Genomic DNA, 16,262 nt, shown 5'->3' with positions numbered 1-16,262 from the left:
TGCTTCTTCTATCTTAGACTTTCCAGTGAGATAGCAGCAGCCTCGCCTTGGCTTGCTTCTTTCCTATAAATTTCTAGAGAACCAAAGCAGAGCACCACCTAGGTGCTCTTCTGTTGCTTCTTCTATCCTGACCCCTTCCTTTGTTTCACTATCCCCAGCTTTAATACATGTATTTTCAAAATTTAAAAAAATTACAAAAGAGTAAGACAAATCTTGAATGTAATATATTTTGATGTTTTTAAGGATGTATACACATTGCTATATATTTTTGTTTTTCAGAGTTGGAGAATTATCCGGTATATTAATGTCCTATTAATAATGGCAGAACATCCACCACTACTGGATACATCTCAGATTTTAACTAGTGATATTTCTCTTCTATCTGCCCCTATTGTAAGTGCAGATGGAACACAACAGGTAAGGAAACCAGTGTTTATTTTCTTATGTCTAGTACACATGTATCTCTTTCAAAAGAATACAAAATTTTAAACAGAATTAAACTTCACATTAGTGGGTTCCTGTTAATTCATGTTTTATTTTTTAATGGTATTTTTTTCATTACCATTTATCCCCCTTATACCCTGCCCTCCCCCTTCCCCAAGTCATCACACTATTGTTTATGTCCATGAGTCCTTTATCCTTTTTTGCTGGAGCACTCCATTCCCTAAACTACCCCCATCAATAGGCATCAGCCAGCTCTCTATCTATGAGTCTGTCTCTATTTTGCCTGTTAGTTCAGTTTGTTGATTAGATTTTGCATACGTGTGAAATCATATGGTATTTGTCTTGCTCTTACTGGCTAATTTCACTCAGCATAATGTTCTCAAGGTCCATCCATGCTGTCACAAACACTAAAATTTTCTTCATTTTTATAGCCAAGTAGTAGTCCATCATGTAAAGGTCGCATAGTTGTTTGATCCACTCATCTATTGATGGACTCTTGGGCTGCTTCCATATCTTGATGATTGTATAAATAATGCTGCATGAACATAGAGGTGCTTATGTTTTTTAAATTAGTATTTTGGGTTTCTTCAGATATATTCCCAGAAGTGGTATACCTGGGTGGAAAGGCAGATCCATTTTTAATTTTTTGAGGTATCTCTATACTGCTTTTCTCAGTGACTGCACCAGTCTGCATGCCCACCAACAGTGAAAAAGTGCTCCCTTTTCTCCACATCCTCACCAGCACTTGTTATTTGTTGATTTATTTATAATAACCATCCTGACAGGTGTGAGGTGATATCTCATTATGGTTTTAATTTGCATTTCTTTGCTGATTAGTGACCTTGAGCATCTTTTCATAATGTCCATTGGCCATGTGTATGTCCTAGTTGGAAAAGTGTCTATTCAGATCCTTTGCCCATTATTTAATTGGGTGATTTGTTTTTTTGTTGAGTTTTGTGAGTTCTTTATAAATTTTGGATATTTTAACCCCTTATCCAGGTGTACTGACATATATGTTCTCCCATTCTGTTTGTTGTCTTTTTGTTTTCTCGATAGTTCCCTTTGCTGTGCAAAACTTTTTAGTTTGATAAAGTCCCATTTGTTTATTTTTTCTTTTGTTTCCCTTCCCTAGGAAGATATATCTGATAAAGTATTGCTACGAGCAATATCCAAGATTTTGCTGCCTATATTTTCTTCTAGGATTTTTATTTTTTTAAGTCTACCATTTAGGTTTTCAATCGATTTTGAATTTATTCCTGCGTGTGGAATAAGAAGGTGGTCTAGTTTCATTTTTCTGAGTATATCTGTCCAATTTTCCCAATACCAGTTATTGAATATCTTTAGCTCAGTATATTTGTTTGCTTCCTTTGTTGAATATTAATTTACTGTAAAAGTGTGGGTTTATTTCTGGACTCTCTATTGTGTTCCACTGATCTGTGTGTCTGTTTTTATAACAGTACCATGCTGTCTTGATTACTGTGGCCTTGTAGTGCAGTTTAATATTAGGTAGTGTGATTCTTCCAACTTTGTTTTTCTTTCTCAGGATCACTGTTGCTATGCAGGGCGTATTGTGGTTCCATATAAATTGTTGATATATTTGTTTTAGTTCTGTCAAATCTGTCATTGGAATCTTGGTAGGAATTGCATTGAATATATAAATTACTTTGGGTAACATGGACATTTTAATGACGTTAAATTTTCCATGAACAGGGTATGAGTTTCCATGTATTTGTATCTTCTTCACTTTATTTCTTCAGTGAGCTAACTGAAGAAATTATTCTGCCTGATAATTTTCCAAGTATAGGTCTTTTACCTCATTGGTTAGGTTTATTCCTAGGTATTTTATTCTTTTTGTAGCAATTGTGAATGAGATTATTTCTTATTTTCCCTTTATTGACAGTTCATTGGCATATAAAATGCAACTGTTTTCTTGGTTAAAACTTTTATACCCTGCCACACTGCTGAATTCATATATAAGTTCTAGTAGATCCCTTTAAAAAATTTATTTTTAGAGAGAGGAGAAAGGAGGGAGAGAGGGAGAGAAACATCAGTGTGTGGTTGCCTTTCGTGGGCCCCCTACTGGGGACCTGGCCCACAACCCCAGCATGTTCCCTGACTGGGAATCAAACTGGCGACCCTTTGGTTCACAGTCCCTGCTCAGTCCACTGAGCCACACCAGCCAGGTCACAGTTCTGGCAGATTCTTGATGGAATCTGTAGGGTTCTTTAAGTATAGTATCAAGTCATGTGCAAATAAAGGCAGTTTTACTTCCTCCTTACCAATTTGGATGCCTTTTATTTCTTCTTGTCTGATTGTTGTGGCTAAGACTTCCATTACTATTTTGAATGAGAGAGGTGAAAACAGTCATCCCTGTTTTGTTCCCAACCTTAAGAGGAATGCTTGTTTTTCCCCAGTGAGTATGATGTTGGCAGACGGTTTGTAATTTATGGACTTTATTATGTTTACGTATATTCTCTCTTCCCACTTTGCTGAGAGTTTTGGTTATAAATGGGCACTATATCTTATCAATTGCTTTTTCTGAGTCCATTGATATGATGATCATGTGGCTTTTATTCATCATTTTGTTTATGGTATATCACATCTATTGTCTTGTGAATGTTGTACCAACCTTGCATTCCCAGAATAAATCTCACTTGATCATGATGTGTAATCTTTTTGAATTACTGCTTTATTCAGTTTGCTCTTACATTGTTGAGATTTTTAGCATCAATGTTCATCAGGTATATTGACTTAAAATTTTCTTTTTTTGTAAAGTCTTTACCTGATTTTAGAATTAGGATGATGATGATGGCCTCATGAAATGAGCTTAGGAGTCTTACCTCCTTTTGAATTTTTTGAAGAAGTTTGAGAAGGACAGGTGGTAGTTCTTCTTGGAATGTTGGTAAAATTTCCCTGTGAAGCCATCCAGTACATTTGTTTTTGGGGAATTATTTGATTAGTGCTTCTATTTCACTAGGTATAATCTGTCTATACAGATTCTTGGATTCTTCCTAATGAGCTATAGAAGATTGTGTATGTCTAAATTTATCCATTTTAGCAAGGTTGTTCCATTTGTTGGCATATAATTGTTCGTATATGCTCTTACAATTCTTTGTATTCCTTTGGTGGCAATTATTTCTATTCTTTCATTTCTGATATTATTTATTGGGTCCTCTTTCTTTTTTTCTTGATTTGATTGTGGTTAAAGGTTTGTCAATCTTGTTTATCTTTTCAAAGAACGAACTCTTTTTTTGTATCATTTTTTCAGCCTCTATATTGCTTTTTTTGTGCTCTGATCTTTATTTCCTTCCTTCTATTCACTTTGGGCTTTGTTGTCCTTTTGCAAGTTCCTTTAAGTGTAAAGTTAGATTGTTTATTTGAGCTTTTTCTTGTTTCTTGAGGTAGGCCTGTAGAGCTATGAATTTCCCTCTTAGGATTGCTTTCCCTGTGTCCCACAGATTTTGGGTTGTTGTATCCTCATTTTCATTTATTTCAAGGTGTCTTTGGATTTCTTCCTTGATCTCATTGCTGACCCATTCATTGTTTAATAACATTGTTAACTTCCATGTCTTTGTGTATTTTTCAGTTTTCCTCTCATGATTGATTTTTAGTTTTATATCATTGTGGTCAGAGAAGATGCCTGATATTTAAATCTTACTAAATTTCTTGAGACTTGTTTTGTGTCCTAACATGTGGTCAACCCTAGAAATTTTTGCACATACACTTGAAAAGTATGTAGAGTATGCTCTGCTGCTTTGGGGTCAAATGATAGATAGCAATTAAATCCATTTGATTTAGTGTTTCGCTTAAGGCTGCTGTCTCCTGGATATATTTTCTGCCTGGAAGATATATCCACTGAAGTCAATAGGGTGTTAAAATTCCCTACTGTGACTGCATTTCTGTCGATATTCCCTTTATGTCATCAAAATTTGCTTTACGTGTTTAGGTGCTCCTGTATTGGATGCATAAATGTTCACTAGGGTTATGTGCTCTTGTTGGATTGTTCTCTTTATCATTAGGTAGTGTCCTTGTTCGTCTCTTACTATAGCCTTGGTTTTAAAATCTATTTTGTTGGATATAAGTATTGCTACCCAGCTTTTTTACCTTTCCATTTGTATGAAATATCTTTTTCCATTCTTTTAGTGTGTGTTTATCTTTTGATCTGAGGTGTATCTCTTGGAGACAGCATGCAGGGGGGTACCCAATTAAACAGAACTTACTTATAAAAAATTGTGTATTCTTACATGTTTAGCCATCAGACACTTCAAGCTACTTTCCATTTGGTGCAGTACATCTATCAAAACTTCTTCCCCTGCTCACACAACCATTTTTGAACTCATCAATTTTGATGCTTCTGCCGTTTTTTGTTTCACTACTTCTCATCGGCAAAATGTTTCCCTTTGAGGACTTTCCTCTGTTGGGGGAAACAAAAATAACATCACTCTAGGTGACATTGGGTGAATAGAGAGGGTGGGTGACCAAGGTGGGCAGGTGCACCTGTAAATTACCCATAATTAAATGAGTAAACATATTTTAAGAGTCTTCAAAAAAAATTCAGAAAAAAGAAGAAGCCTAATGCAACTTCTTACAGTAATGCCAGCTGGTACACTGGTACAGATGGGTTCCTATAATACTCACTTAGTGGTGGAAGCATGTACTACAAAGGGCCTGCCTTTCTGAAGAACATTCCATTATTTCGAGGGGGGGGGTCTCCCCTCGTATATATGGCTCTTATTTTATAATCCAATCAGCTACTCTATGTCTTTTGGTTGGGGCATTTAAGCCATTAAGGTGATTAGTGATGTATATGTATTTACTGCCATTTTACTTTTAAACTATTTTTCTTTGTTTTGTTTTGGGTTTTTTCCCCCCCTTCTTAAAACAAGCCCTTTAACATTTATCGCAGTACTGGTTTGGTGTTAACACACTTCTATAGGTTTCTCTTGTCTGAACAGCTCTTTATTTCTCCTTCAGTTTTAAATGATAACCTTGCTGGGCGGAGTAGCCTTGGTTGTAGGTCCTTGCTTTTCAGCACCCTGAATACTTCTTGCCTGAAATGTTTCTGTTGAGAAATCAGATGATAGTCTAATTGAAGCTCTTTTGTAGGTAACTGATTTCTTTTTGTGGCTTTTATGATTCCTTCTCTTTAAGCTTTGCCCTTTTAATTATGATGTTTCTTGCTGTAGGCCTCTTTTGGTCCATCTTGTTTGGGACTCTCTATGCTTCCTGGATTTGTGTGCCCTTTTCCTTCACCAGATGAGTTTTCGTTCATTCTTTCTTTTTTTTTTTAAATTTTATTTTAATTTATTTTTTCAAATACATTTGGCTCTGCCAACCCCACACCACTTTCCCTTGCCCCCTCCCTCCTTTCCTCCCTCAGCTCTTCCCCTTTGGTTCTGTCCATGAGTCCTTGCTATACGTTCCTTGACTTTCCCCTTCCCTTCCTTGTCCCCCCTGCCCCCTTCCCTCTTGTCTCTGTTGATTTCTTTTACTTTCAGTGTTGCTGGTCTTATTTTCCTTGCATCTTTGTATTGGTGGTTAGGTTCCGCTTATAGGTGAGATCATATGGTATTTGTCTTTCGCCCCCTGGCTTATTTCGCTTAGCATGATGCTCTCCAGTTCCATCCATGCTGTCGCGAAGTGTAGTAGTTCTTTTTTGCTTTCTGCTGCGTAGTATTCCATTGTGTATATGTACCATTACTTTTTGATCCAATCATCTACTGATGGGCATTTAGGTTGCTTCCAACACTTGGCTATTGTCAATTGTGCTGCTATGAACATTGGGGTGCATAGGTTCTTTTGTATTGGCGTTTTGGTGTTCTTAGGGTATAGTTCCAGCAGGGGAATCCCTGGGTCAAAAGGCAGTTCCATTTTCAGCTTTTTGAGGAAATTCCACACTGCTTTCCACAGTGGCTGAACCAGTCTGCATTCCTACCAACAGTGTTCTAGGGTTCCCTTTTCTCCACAGCCTTGCCAGCACCTGTTGTTTGTTGATCTGTTTATGATGGACATTCTGACCGGTGTGAAGTGGTACCTCATGGTGGTTTTGATCTGCATTTCTCTGATGGCTAGTGATGCTGAGCATCCTTTCAAATGCCTCTGGGCCCTCTATATCTCCTCCTTGGAAAAGCTTCTGCCCAGGTCCTTTGCCCATTTTTTGATTGGATCGTTTGTCTTCCTGGAGTGGAGTCGAGAAAGTTCTTTATATATCTTGGAGATCAAACTTCTATCTGATGTATCATTAGCGAATATATTTTCCCGTATGGTTGGCTCCCTTTTCATTTTGCTGATGCTTGCTTTTGCCGTGCAGAAGCTTCTTATTTTGATGAGGTCCCACTTGTTTATTCTTTCCTTTATGTCCCTTGCTTTAGGAGACATGGTGGTGAAAAAATTGCTGTGTGGGATATCTGAGAGTTTCCTGCCAATGTTCTCCTCTAGGACTTTCATGGTGTTGCGACTTATATTTAAGTCTTTTATCCATCTTGAGTTTATTTTTGTGTATGGTGTCAGCTGATGATCCAATTTCAATTTTTTGCATGTAGCCGTCCAGCTCTCCCAACACTATTTGTTGAAGAGGCTGTTATTGCTCCATTGTATGCTTCTGCCCCCTTTGTCAAATATTAGATGCCCATATAGATCTGGGCTTACTTCTGCGCTTTCTATTCTGTTCCACTGGTCTATGTGTCTGTTCTTGTGCCAGTACCAGATTGTTTTGAGTATAGTGGCTTGTAGTAGAGTTTGATGTCCGGTATTGTGATCTCTCCTACTTTGTTTATGTTCTCAAAATTGCTGTGGCTATTTGGGGTTGTTTATGGTTCCATATACATTTTTGAAATGTCTGTTCTATTTCTGTGAAATACATCATTGGTATCTTAATAGGGATTGCGTTGAATCTATAAATTGCTTTGGGTAGTATGGACATTTTGATGATATTAATTCTTCCAGTCCATGAGCACGGTATATGCTTCCATTTATTTGTGTCTTCCTTAATTTCTTTCTTCAATGTTGTATAGTTTTCTGTGCACAGGTCTTTTACCTCTTTGGTTAAATTTATTCCTAGGTACTTTATTTTTCTTGTTGCCATATTGAATGGTATTTTTTTTCTAATTTCTTCTTCTTCTATTTCATTGCTGGTGTACAAAAACGCCTTTGATTTCTGAATGTTGACTTTATATCCTGCTGTTTTGCCAAAATCACTTATTAGGTTGAGGAGGTTTTTGGTAGAGTCTACAGGGTTTTCTACGTACACTATCAGGTCATCTGCAAACAAGGATATCTTTACTTCCTCCTTTGTTATTTGGATACCTTTTATCTCTTTTTCTTGTCTGACCACTGTGGCTAGGACTTCGAATATGTTGTTGAAAAGAAGATGTGAAAGCGGACATCTTTGTCATGTTCCCGATCTGAGTGGGAAAGCTTTTAGTTTTTGCCCGTTGAGTATGATGTTGGCTGTAGGTTTTTCGTATATGGCCTTTATTATGTTGAGGAATGCCCCATTTAATCCCATTTTGCTGAGTGTTTTGATCATAAATGGGTGCTGTACCTTATTGAATACTTCTTCTGCATTTATCGAGATGATCATGTGGTTTTTGTCTTGTCTTTTATTTATGTGATGTATTATGTTTACTAATTTGCGTATATTGAACCATCCCTGCATCCCTGGGATGAATCCCACTTGATCATGGTGGATAATCTTTTGAATGTATTGCTGGATGCGGTTTGCCAAGATTTTGTTGAGGATTTTAGCGTCTATGTTCATCTGCGAAATTGGCCTGTAGTTTTCTTTCTTTGTAGCATCTTTATCTGGTTTTGGGATTAGAGTGATGCTGGCCTCATAGAAAGAGTCTGGGAGTCTTCCCTCCTCTTGGATTTTTTGGAATCATCTGAGAAGGACAGGGGTTAGCTCTTCATTAAATGTTTTGTAAAATTCTCCTGTGAAACCGTCCAGCCCTGGGCTTTTTTGTGTGCCGGGACTTTCTTGATTACTGCTTCAATTTCCCCAGCTGTTATCGGTCTGTTCAAGCTTTCTGTTTCTTCCTCCTTCAGTATTGGAAGAGTATACTTTTCTAAAAACTTGTCCATTTCATCAAGGTTTTCAAATTTCTTGGCATGTAATTGTTCATAATAGTTTCTGATGATCATTTGTATTTCTGTGGTATCAGTTGTTATTTCTCCTCTTTCATTTCTGATATTATTAATTTGGGTCCTCTCTCCCTTTTATTCTTGATGAGTCTGCTTAAAGGCTTGTCAATTTTATTTATCTTTTCAAAGAACCAGCTTCTGGATTGGTTGATCCTCTGAATTGTTCTTTTTGTCTCTATGTCATTCAGTTCTGCTCTAATCTTGATTATTTCCTTCCTTCTACTTGCTCTGGGATTTATTTGTTGTTGTTTCTCCAGTTGAAGTTGTAGTGTTAGGTCCTTTATTTGAAATGTTTCTGTCTTTTTTAGGTAAGCCTGTATTGCTATGAACTTCCTTCTCAGGACCACCTTTGCTGCGTCCCATAGGTTTTGGACTGTTGTCTGTTCATTTTCATTTGTTTCCAGAAATTTTTTGATTTCTTCTCTTATCTCATTATTGACCCATTCATTGTTTAATAGTCTACTGTTCAGTTTCCATGAGTGTGCAAGTTTTTGAGGTTTCTCTTTGAGGATGATTTCCAGTTTCAAGCCCTTGTGGTGCGAGAAAAGGTTTGGTATTATTTCAATTTTCTTGAATTTGCTGAGGTTTGCTTTGTGTCCTATTATGTGGTCTATCTTTGAAAAACTGCCATGAGCATTTGAAAAGAATATGTATTTTTCTTCTTTGGGATGTAAGATTCTATATATGTCTGTTAAGTCTCTTTGATTCAGTGTGTCATTCAGCGCCACAATATGTTTATTAATGTTTTGTTTGGAAGATCAGTCCATTTTTGACAGTGGGGTGTTGAAATCCCCTACTATCAGTGTGTTGCTGTCTATATCTTTTTTGAAGTCATCCAACAATTTCCTTGTAAACTTGGGGGCTCCTATATTGGGCGCATATAAGTTTACAATGTTGATGTCTTCTTGATAGATTCTTCCTTTAAGTATGATAAAGTGCCCCTCTGGGTCTCTCTTTATGGCCTTTGTTTTGAAATCTATTTTGTCTGATACAAGTATGGCAATCCCGGCCTTTTTCTCTTGCCCATTTGCTTGGAATATTATTTTCCATCCCTTTACTTTCCATCTGTGTAGGTCTCTTGCTCTGAGGTGGGTCTCTTGTAGGCAGCATATGTGTGGGTGATGTTTTCTTATCCATTCAGCTACCCTGTGTCTTTTGATTGGGGCATTTAGTCCATTCACATTGAGAGATATTACTGATAGAAACTTACTCATCTTTTCTCTTTGTACCTATGTTCCTCTCTGTCTCATTCTTTTCCTTCATCTGCTTAAACCAGTCCCCTTAGCATATCTTGGAGTGCTGGTTTGGTAGAGATGTATTCTTTTAGTCTTCTCTTGTCTGGGAAGCTCCGTATTTCCCCTTGTATTTTGAAGGAAAGCTTAGCTGGGTAGAGCAACCTTGGCTGTAGGCCCTTGCTTTTCATGACTTGGAATATTTGTTGCCATTCCCTTCTGGCTTGTAGTGTTTCTGTTGAGAAGTCAGCTCCTAGGCATGTCAGGGCCCCCTTTTATGTTACTTTCTCCTTCTCCCTTGCTGCCTTGAGGATTCTGTCTTAGTCTTTGATACTTTTCATTTTAATGATGATGTGTCTTGGAGTGGACCTCCTTGAGTCCCTCTTGAGTGGGGTCCTCTGTGCCTCCTGGATCCATGAGAGCCTTTCTCTCCTCAAATTGGGGAAATTTTCCATCATTACTTTTTCAAACAGGTTCTCTACCCCTTACTCCTCTTCTTCTCCTCCTGGTATCCCTATTATGCAGATATTATTGCATTTCAGGTTGTCCTGCATTTCCCTAAATGCCTCTTCATTCTTTTTGAGCTGTTTTTCCATTTCTTGTTCTTTCTGGGAGTTTCTTTCTACTTTATCCTCCATTTCACTGATTCGATCCTCGGCTTCATCCAGCCTGCTTTGGATTCCTTCTACTGTATTCTTCAATTCAGAAATGGTATTCTGCATATCCTCTTGTGTCTTCTTGATAGTTTCTATGTCCTTTTCCAGGCTAATATAGGTTGCTGTAAGATCCTGATAGTTTCTCTGCAGTTTCTCATAGTTCTCTTTGAGCTGGCTGAGCTCATTGAGCTTCCTTAGAACCATTGTTTTGAATTCCATATCTGATAGTTCCCTTGCCTCTGTTTCATTTAGCTCTCTTTGTGGGGAGTCCCCTTTTCCTCTCATTTGGGTGGAACTTCTTTTTCTTCCCATTTTTGTGAGAGTCTGTTAAGTATTTTTGTCCTTTACTTTTCTTTCTGGGCTTGCCTCTGATGATGTCAGTTGTTGACCGTATAGGGCCTTGGGTTGTTTGTTTGAGCCTTCCAGGAGTGTAATGCCTGTGTCTTACTCTTGCTTGGAGCAGCTCTGTGACCCCTTCGGTCAGGGCTGGGCTATTTTTTGGGATCTCTCTGCACTCTCATGCGGGCTCCTTGAGGGTGCTCCGGGCGCGGTAGGATCCCCTGCTGCCTGGGCTCGCATGTGCTTGCCCCAGACCAGGGGGCTTATTGGAGACCTCGCATACTCATCTGGCCCCCCTGGCCAGCGAGTTCCGCGGCACTGGACAGTTTAGGGACTTTTATTGTGTGTTTTCCCCACTTTTGGCTCTTTGGGTGCGTTGCTTGCCCTCGCCAAATGGGGACTACGGAAATGGAAAGAAGTCAGCTCCAGGACTCTCCGGTTTATCCTGTCTCTGGTCTCTCCTCCAGGGATTCTGGGCAGCTCTACTAATTTTGTGGGCCGCTTCACAATCCCGGGAGGGCGGGTCAATTTACGCTTGCCCTTGCCGCTCTGTGCACTCCCTCGCAGGCCATATCGGTGCCAATCTGTGGGAGGCCTTGCCAGCCGGTGCAAGCGTTCGCCAGCCCGCGCGGGTCACACACACGCTCGCCAACCCTCGCCGGTCACTCGGCATAAGTGTGCACGCCTGCACTGGGTGTTTTTTGGGTGTCTGTGTGTGCCTTTCGGCTTTTGGCTCTTTAGGGGTGTGGCCTCTTCCCGCGCAATTGAGACTAAGGCAAGGAGAAGGAGTCCGGACTCCCCGGTTCCTCCTCCTATTCTTTCCCTAACGCCTCCGTCTCCAGTTTCTCTTCTAGGCTCTCTCAGCCAGTCTGCACTCAGCCCCGCAGCTCACATGCGTACAAGCTTTGTCCGGTCATTATATCTTGAAATAGGTTCTCAATCCCTTTTTCTCATCTCCTTGTATTCCCATGATGCAGATACTCTTAATGCTTCATATTGCTCCAGATGTTTCTTAAGCTCTCCTCATTTTCTTTAATTCTTTTTTCTTTTTGTTGCTCTGCTTGGGTGCTTTTCATTTTTTTTTCCTATTTTGTCTTCCAAATTGTTGGTTTCATCCTCTGCTTCATGTTTTTCCTTCAGTGTATTATTTATTTTGGATATTGTATTCTTTATTTCTTACTGGTCCCTTTTTATGGTTTCTATACCTTAATGCTGTTGAGTATCCTTATAATCATTACTCTAAACTCTCTGATAAATTGCTTGCCTCCATTTCATTTAACTCTTCTTTTGGAGAATTATCTCTTTCTTTCTTTGCATCCTGTTTCTTTGTCTTCCCATTTTGGTTACTTCTTTGTATTTATTTGTATCTATGTATTTGGTGGATCTGCAAAGAGTTTGGTTTAGAGCTATGTCAGACACTTCCTGTGACTGGTCCTGGGCAACATCTTTGGAGCTATCAGTGATCCACAGCTGGCAGCTCCCTCTGCTGGACCTGTTTGTGTGCAGAAAGAACCAAGGTATGCGCTAAGGCCGACTTTTACCAGACCTGATCTCAGAAGAGGGTCAGCGAAAGTCCTTAGAACTCCTAGAGAGATCCACCTTTGCTGTTGGGCCTAATCACTGATACACACTCCAGCTATACTCAGTGGCCTGGCTTAATCTCCACAGTGTGCAGCAAGAGGGATTCCTGAATGTGAAATTGTTGCTTCCCCCTGAGGCAAGTGGAGTGCTCTGCTGGAGAAAAATGGCTTCTGCAGTATGGGGAATGACTCAGCACAGGGATTCTGGAGTCTGTTCCTTCAACTCTCTCCCCAAGCCACAAGCCCCCAACTCTAGTCCATTCCAGCCTGGGGTTTAGACCCCACATGTCTCAGGAGGATAACCCCCAGCTTCTGAAATATCCCTCCAGAACTTTAGCTGACACCTGTGGGAGCCCAGCCAGCCCTCTTGCACCTCCTCTGCACTCCCTACCTGTCATGTTGTGGTGAGGTTGTTTTTTCCATATATTCTTGGTTGTAGGGCTTCTCTCTAGCTAGTGTCCAGTTGATTAATTAGAATTATTTTTGTATAATTTAGTTGTAATTCCATTTTTGTGCTGGGAGGAGGTTAATGTAGCTTCCACTTACTCCTCCATCATCTTGGGTCTGACCCCCATTAAGTCATGTTTTAAACTCCATTTCAAAATGTTGTTTTGGTTCCATAAAACAGTGAAATAATGAGACTGTTTTTGAAGTCACTTCTGAAATGTCTGAATGTAGTCATCACTGAGTATTACTTTTAACTAACTTTAACCTCGTACCTTAATGATTATTATAAAGTATGATTTCATGATTTAATTATGTGATTAAGTGACTGCATATACTATATAATATTAAACTTATTTTTCTTCCTGTTCTCCTCTCCACACTCCCTCCTCCCAAATGGAAATACATAATTTTTTAAAAGATGTTAATTTTCCCCCCAAATCCATGACTATATTAATATAGTTGTATTAATGGGTGGGAATGAAGGGCTTTCTTAAGGACCTATTACTCACCAAAAAATGTGCTGCTTAATTCTCACAGCAACCGTATATGGTAGAGATTTTAACATCATAGGTGAGGAAACAAAGATTAAAGACATAAGAGTGATAATGAGGAAGAGAAGGAACATTTTGAGGGCTCACTATGTAAGAAACATTGTATTAAGAACTTTATGATCTTATTTAATTTTTTCAACAGTCCTATGAGGTAGGTATACCTGAACCCATTTTGCAGATGAAACAAAATGAAAGACTCAAGACCACATAAAGCTTTTGCTCCTAACCATTACTTATACTACCTCCCTGGGAAACTAAGCAAAAATAGTCATATTTTATTACTTTGCAAACTTAGTGTCTATAGTGGACAGTTATGATTTGCTTACTAGATAAGAGGCTACTTTGCTAACTTTGCTATTAAAAATTCCAAACCAATGGCTTGAGTTGTCAATTTTTTTGTTTTTAACAGGCAGAGCATTAAAAGTGTATCCTGGTTTTAACTTTCACATGTGCTCAGATAGCTTATAGCAGCAGCTTCATTTTACATTTTTTTATGATCAAATTTAAATGTTAAGATTATTTTCCCTGCAAAAGTAATAAATGTGGCAGATACTCATTTACTTCAAGTTTCTAGGAGTGTCTTCAGTTGTCATTGTTGCCTCTGGCAGGTCACTAGCTTGATGTTGTTTATATAGTTAATGCATAAAATAAACTACTAAGCAGTTAATTACAATACATTAATATTGCTATAGTGTATAAGACAATAGGCTGAAATAAGACCACATGTGCTCTTAAGACTTTCTTCTTTCTTGTTCTCAGAAACTCGAGATTCTATAGGCAGAATTTTTCCTGAATTCTTGAGGGCACCATGGTTAGCATGTGACACTAGTGACATAGATGGATATATAGAAAGGATCGGGGAATGGAAGAACCTACTAGAGCAAGATTTGAAGGATCACGTGGGATCTTTTGAGTGTAGAAGACAGACCTTTTGGTAGGGTTTAGAAAACAGGTTTCAAGGGATGGAGTAAAGCCTTTAATTCTAACTAGCAGAGTGTCTTTGAAGTTTGGTAAAAAGAGATAAAGACGAGTGGGAAATGCACGTAACTTGGTTCACAGGTTTACATTTGATTGGATGAAAACTTTTTTGAAAGAGAAGTTACTTAACTTTTCTGAGTATGTTTGCTTCTCTATAAAATGGAGGTAATAGTAGCTTCTTAGATTAGGTATAGCTGTGAGGATCAAATGAGCCTGAAGCAAGTCAGTAAATACCGAATATGAATTGAAGCACTCAATAAATGTTTAAAACACTGAAGAATCTCTATAGATATACCAGTCAGGGCTTAAAAAGGTAGTTTTAGTAAGCAGTGAATCAAAAAGCTAAGAGAGAGTTATAATACAGTGTAAATGTAAAAGTGGACAAATAGTTGTGGTAGGAATGGAAGGTACTGAACAAAAGTCAGTAACAGAGATGTTAAACTTGGCAACAGGCATTTCTTTGTCTTATTTAGGAACTTATTGGTCCGCCATACGTGACCAAGTTAGAGCTCACCTGCAGGGATATGACACCTGGTTCCTGGAGTGAAAAAGCAAACTCAGAGACAATTTCCTGACAGGAGGAAATGTCACATACATATATGGTGTTAAAAATTCAGGATAACAGAGAGTTTGTCTCTTGTCTTGACTTTAGGAATATTATACTATTTCTTTGAGATAAATTATTGATTGACTTCTGATTCACCTCTTGAGATCAAATTAACTTTCTTATAGTTGGCCATCCAGATTATCTATTGCCTTAACAATATTTTCTGATATTATATAGTAAGTATATTTGATGCTGTGTCATGTATGGTGGGTCTTGGCATATAAATTATACTAGAGGAAATCCCTCCTGACATCATTGTTACTCTTGTTACTTTTAGGGAAACTGTAATAGACATTTATTATTCATTCTGATTAGCAGTATCTGAACCATTTTTCCTGTTTGTGGAATTGTCATCCCTTTTTTTAAATTAATAAACTTTATTTTTAGAGCAGTTTATAGGAACTGAAATACAATTCAATTTTGCAAGCATTTACTAGGGGTACTAAGTTAAGTTGTATAAGAAATACTAAGTGCAAGATATAAAGATTTAAAATTAAGTGTGAATATACCCCCACCATACATACACTGTTATAAACCAGTTTATGGGTAAAGGCCAAAAGTGATTTAGAAGGCTTTTCTCATCATTATTGGCTTGGAAATACTTGATTATACTTGAAAAAAGTATTTTTTTTCTTTTTAAGATTTTCAACATGGCTCTAAATAGTGCCTTCTTTTTGGGAATGCCTGAGTAAATACTTATTATTTAATTAGTGAGCACCAATCTCAGTGTCTCATATGTGTCTGTAAACATGTTATTGACCACTTAATACTCCATATACCTATATAATATAGAATCTGGCATTTTTAAGTTGAAGCAGCTGGTAAAATTAACTGACTGCATAAAGAAAGAATTTCATGTTAGCTGCAAAGTTGGCCAGAAAGTGCCTGTACATAGACACAGTGCCCTATCTTCTTGGAGGTGACTCATGGGACTAATTAAAGGGAGGAGGAAGGGAGATTGGAGCTGTGTTTTGAAGGAGGAAAATGCAAATTAAAACCTCAAAGAGGAGGTAAATATTAAGAAATCTGACAATATAGTAAGGCTGTAGAGCAGTGGAGTCCCTCATGTACTGCTGGCACAACCATTTGGGGGAATGATCTGGTAATATTTAATACAGCTTTAAAAGTGCACACTTAATCTTTAACATATATACTTCTAGATATTTAGTCTACAGAAAATCTTACGTATGTATGCAAGGGCGTATGTGCAATACTATTCATTTCATTGTTTTATAATAATGAAAGGACTGGAAACAATGTAAAAATCCAATAGTAGAGAAATGAAT

At 38.2% G+C, this 16,262-nt stretch overlaps 1 protein-coding gene across 2 annotated transcripts in view; it reads left to right on the top strand.

Moving 5' to 3' along the window:
• The window catches only part of FNDC3A (fibronectin type III domain containing 3A), a 238,390-nt gene that overhangs the window by 35,924 nt on the left and 186,204 nt on the right, over nt 1–16,262 (top strand). For both annotated transcript variants that reach the window (XM_054586338.1, XM_054586339.1), the window contains exon 2: nt 280–417. In XM_054586338.1, the coding sequence (XP_054442313.1) occupies nt 319–417 (99 nt within the window). In that variant the 5' untranslated portion in view covers nt 280–318. The remainder of the gene's footprint in view (nt 1–279; nt 418–16,262) is intronic.

Source organism: Pteronotus mesoamericanus, unplaced genomic scaffold, assembly GCF_021234165.1.
Source record: "Pteronotus mesoamericanus isolate MK-2021 breed Mesoamerican mustached bat unplaced genomic scaffold, CSHL_Meso_final contig_94, whole genome shotgun sequence".
NCBI classification, from domain to species: Eukaryota; Metazoa; Chordata; class Mammalia; order Chiroptera; family Mormoopidae; genus Pteronotus; species Pteronotus mesoamericanus.
This window is presented reverse-complemented; position numbering and strand designations above follow the sequence as displayed.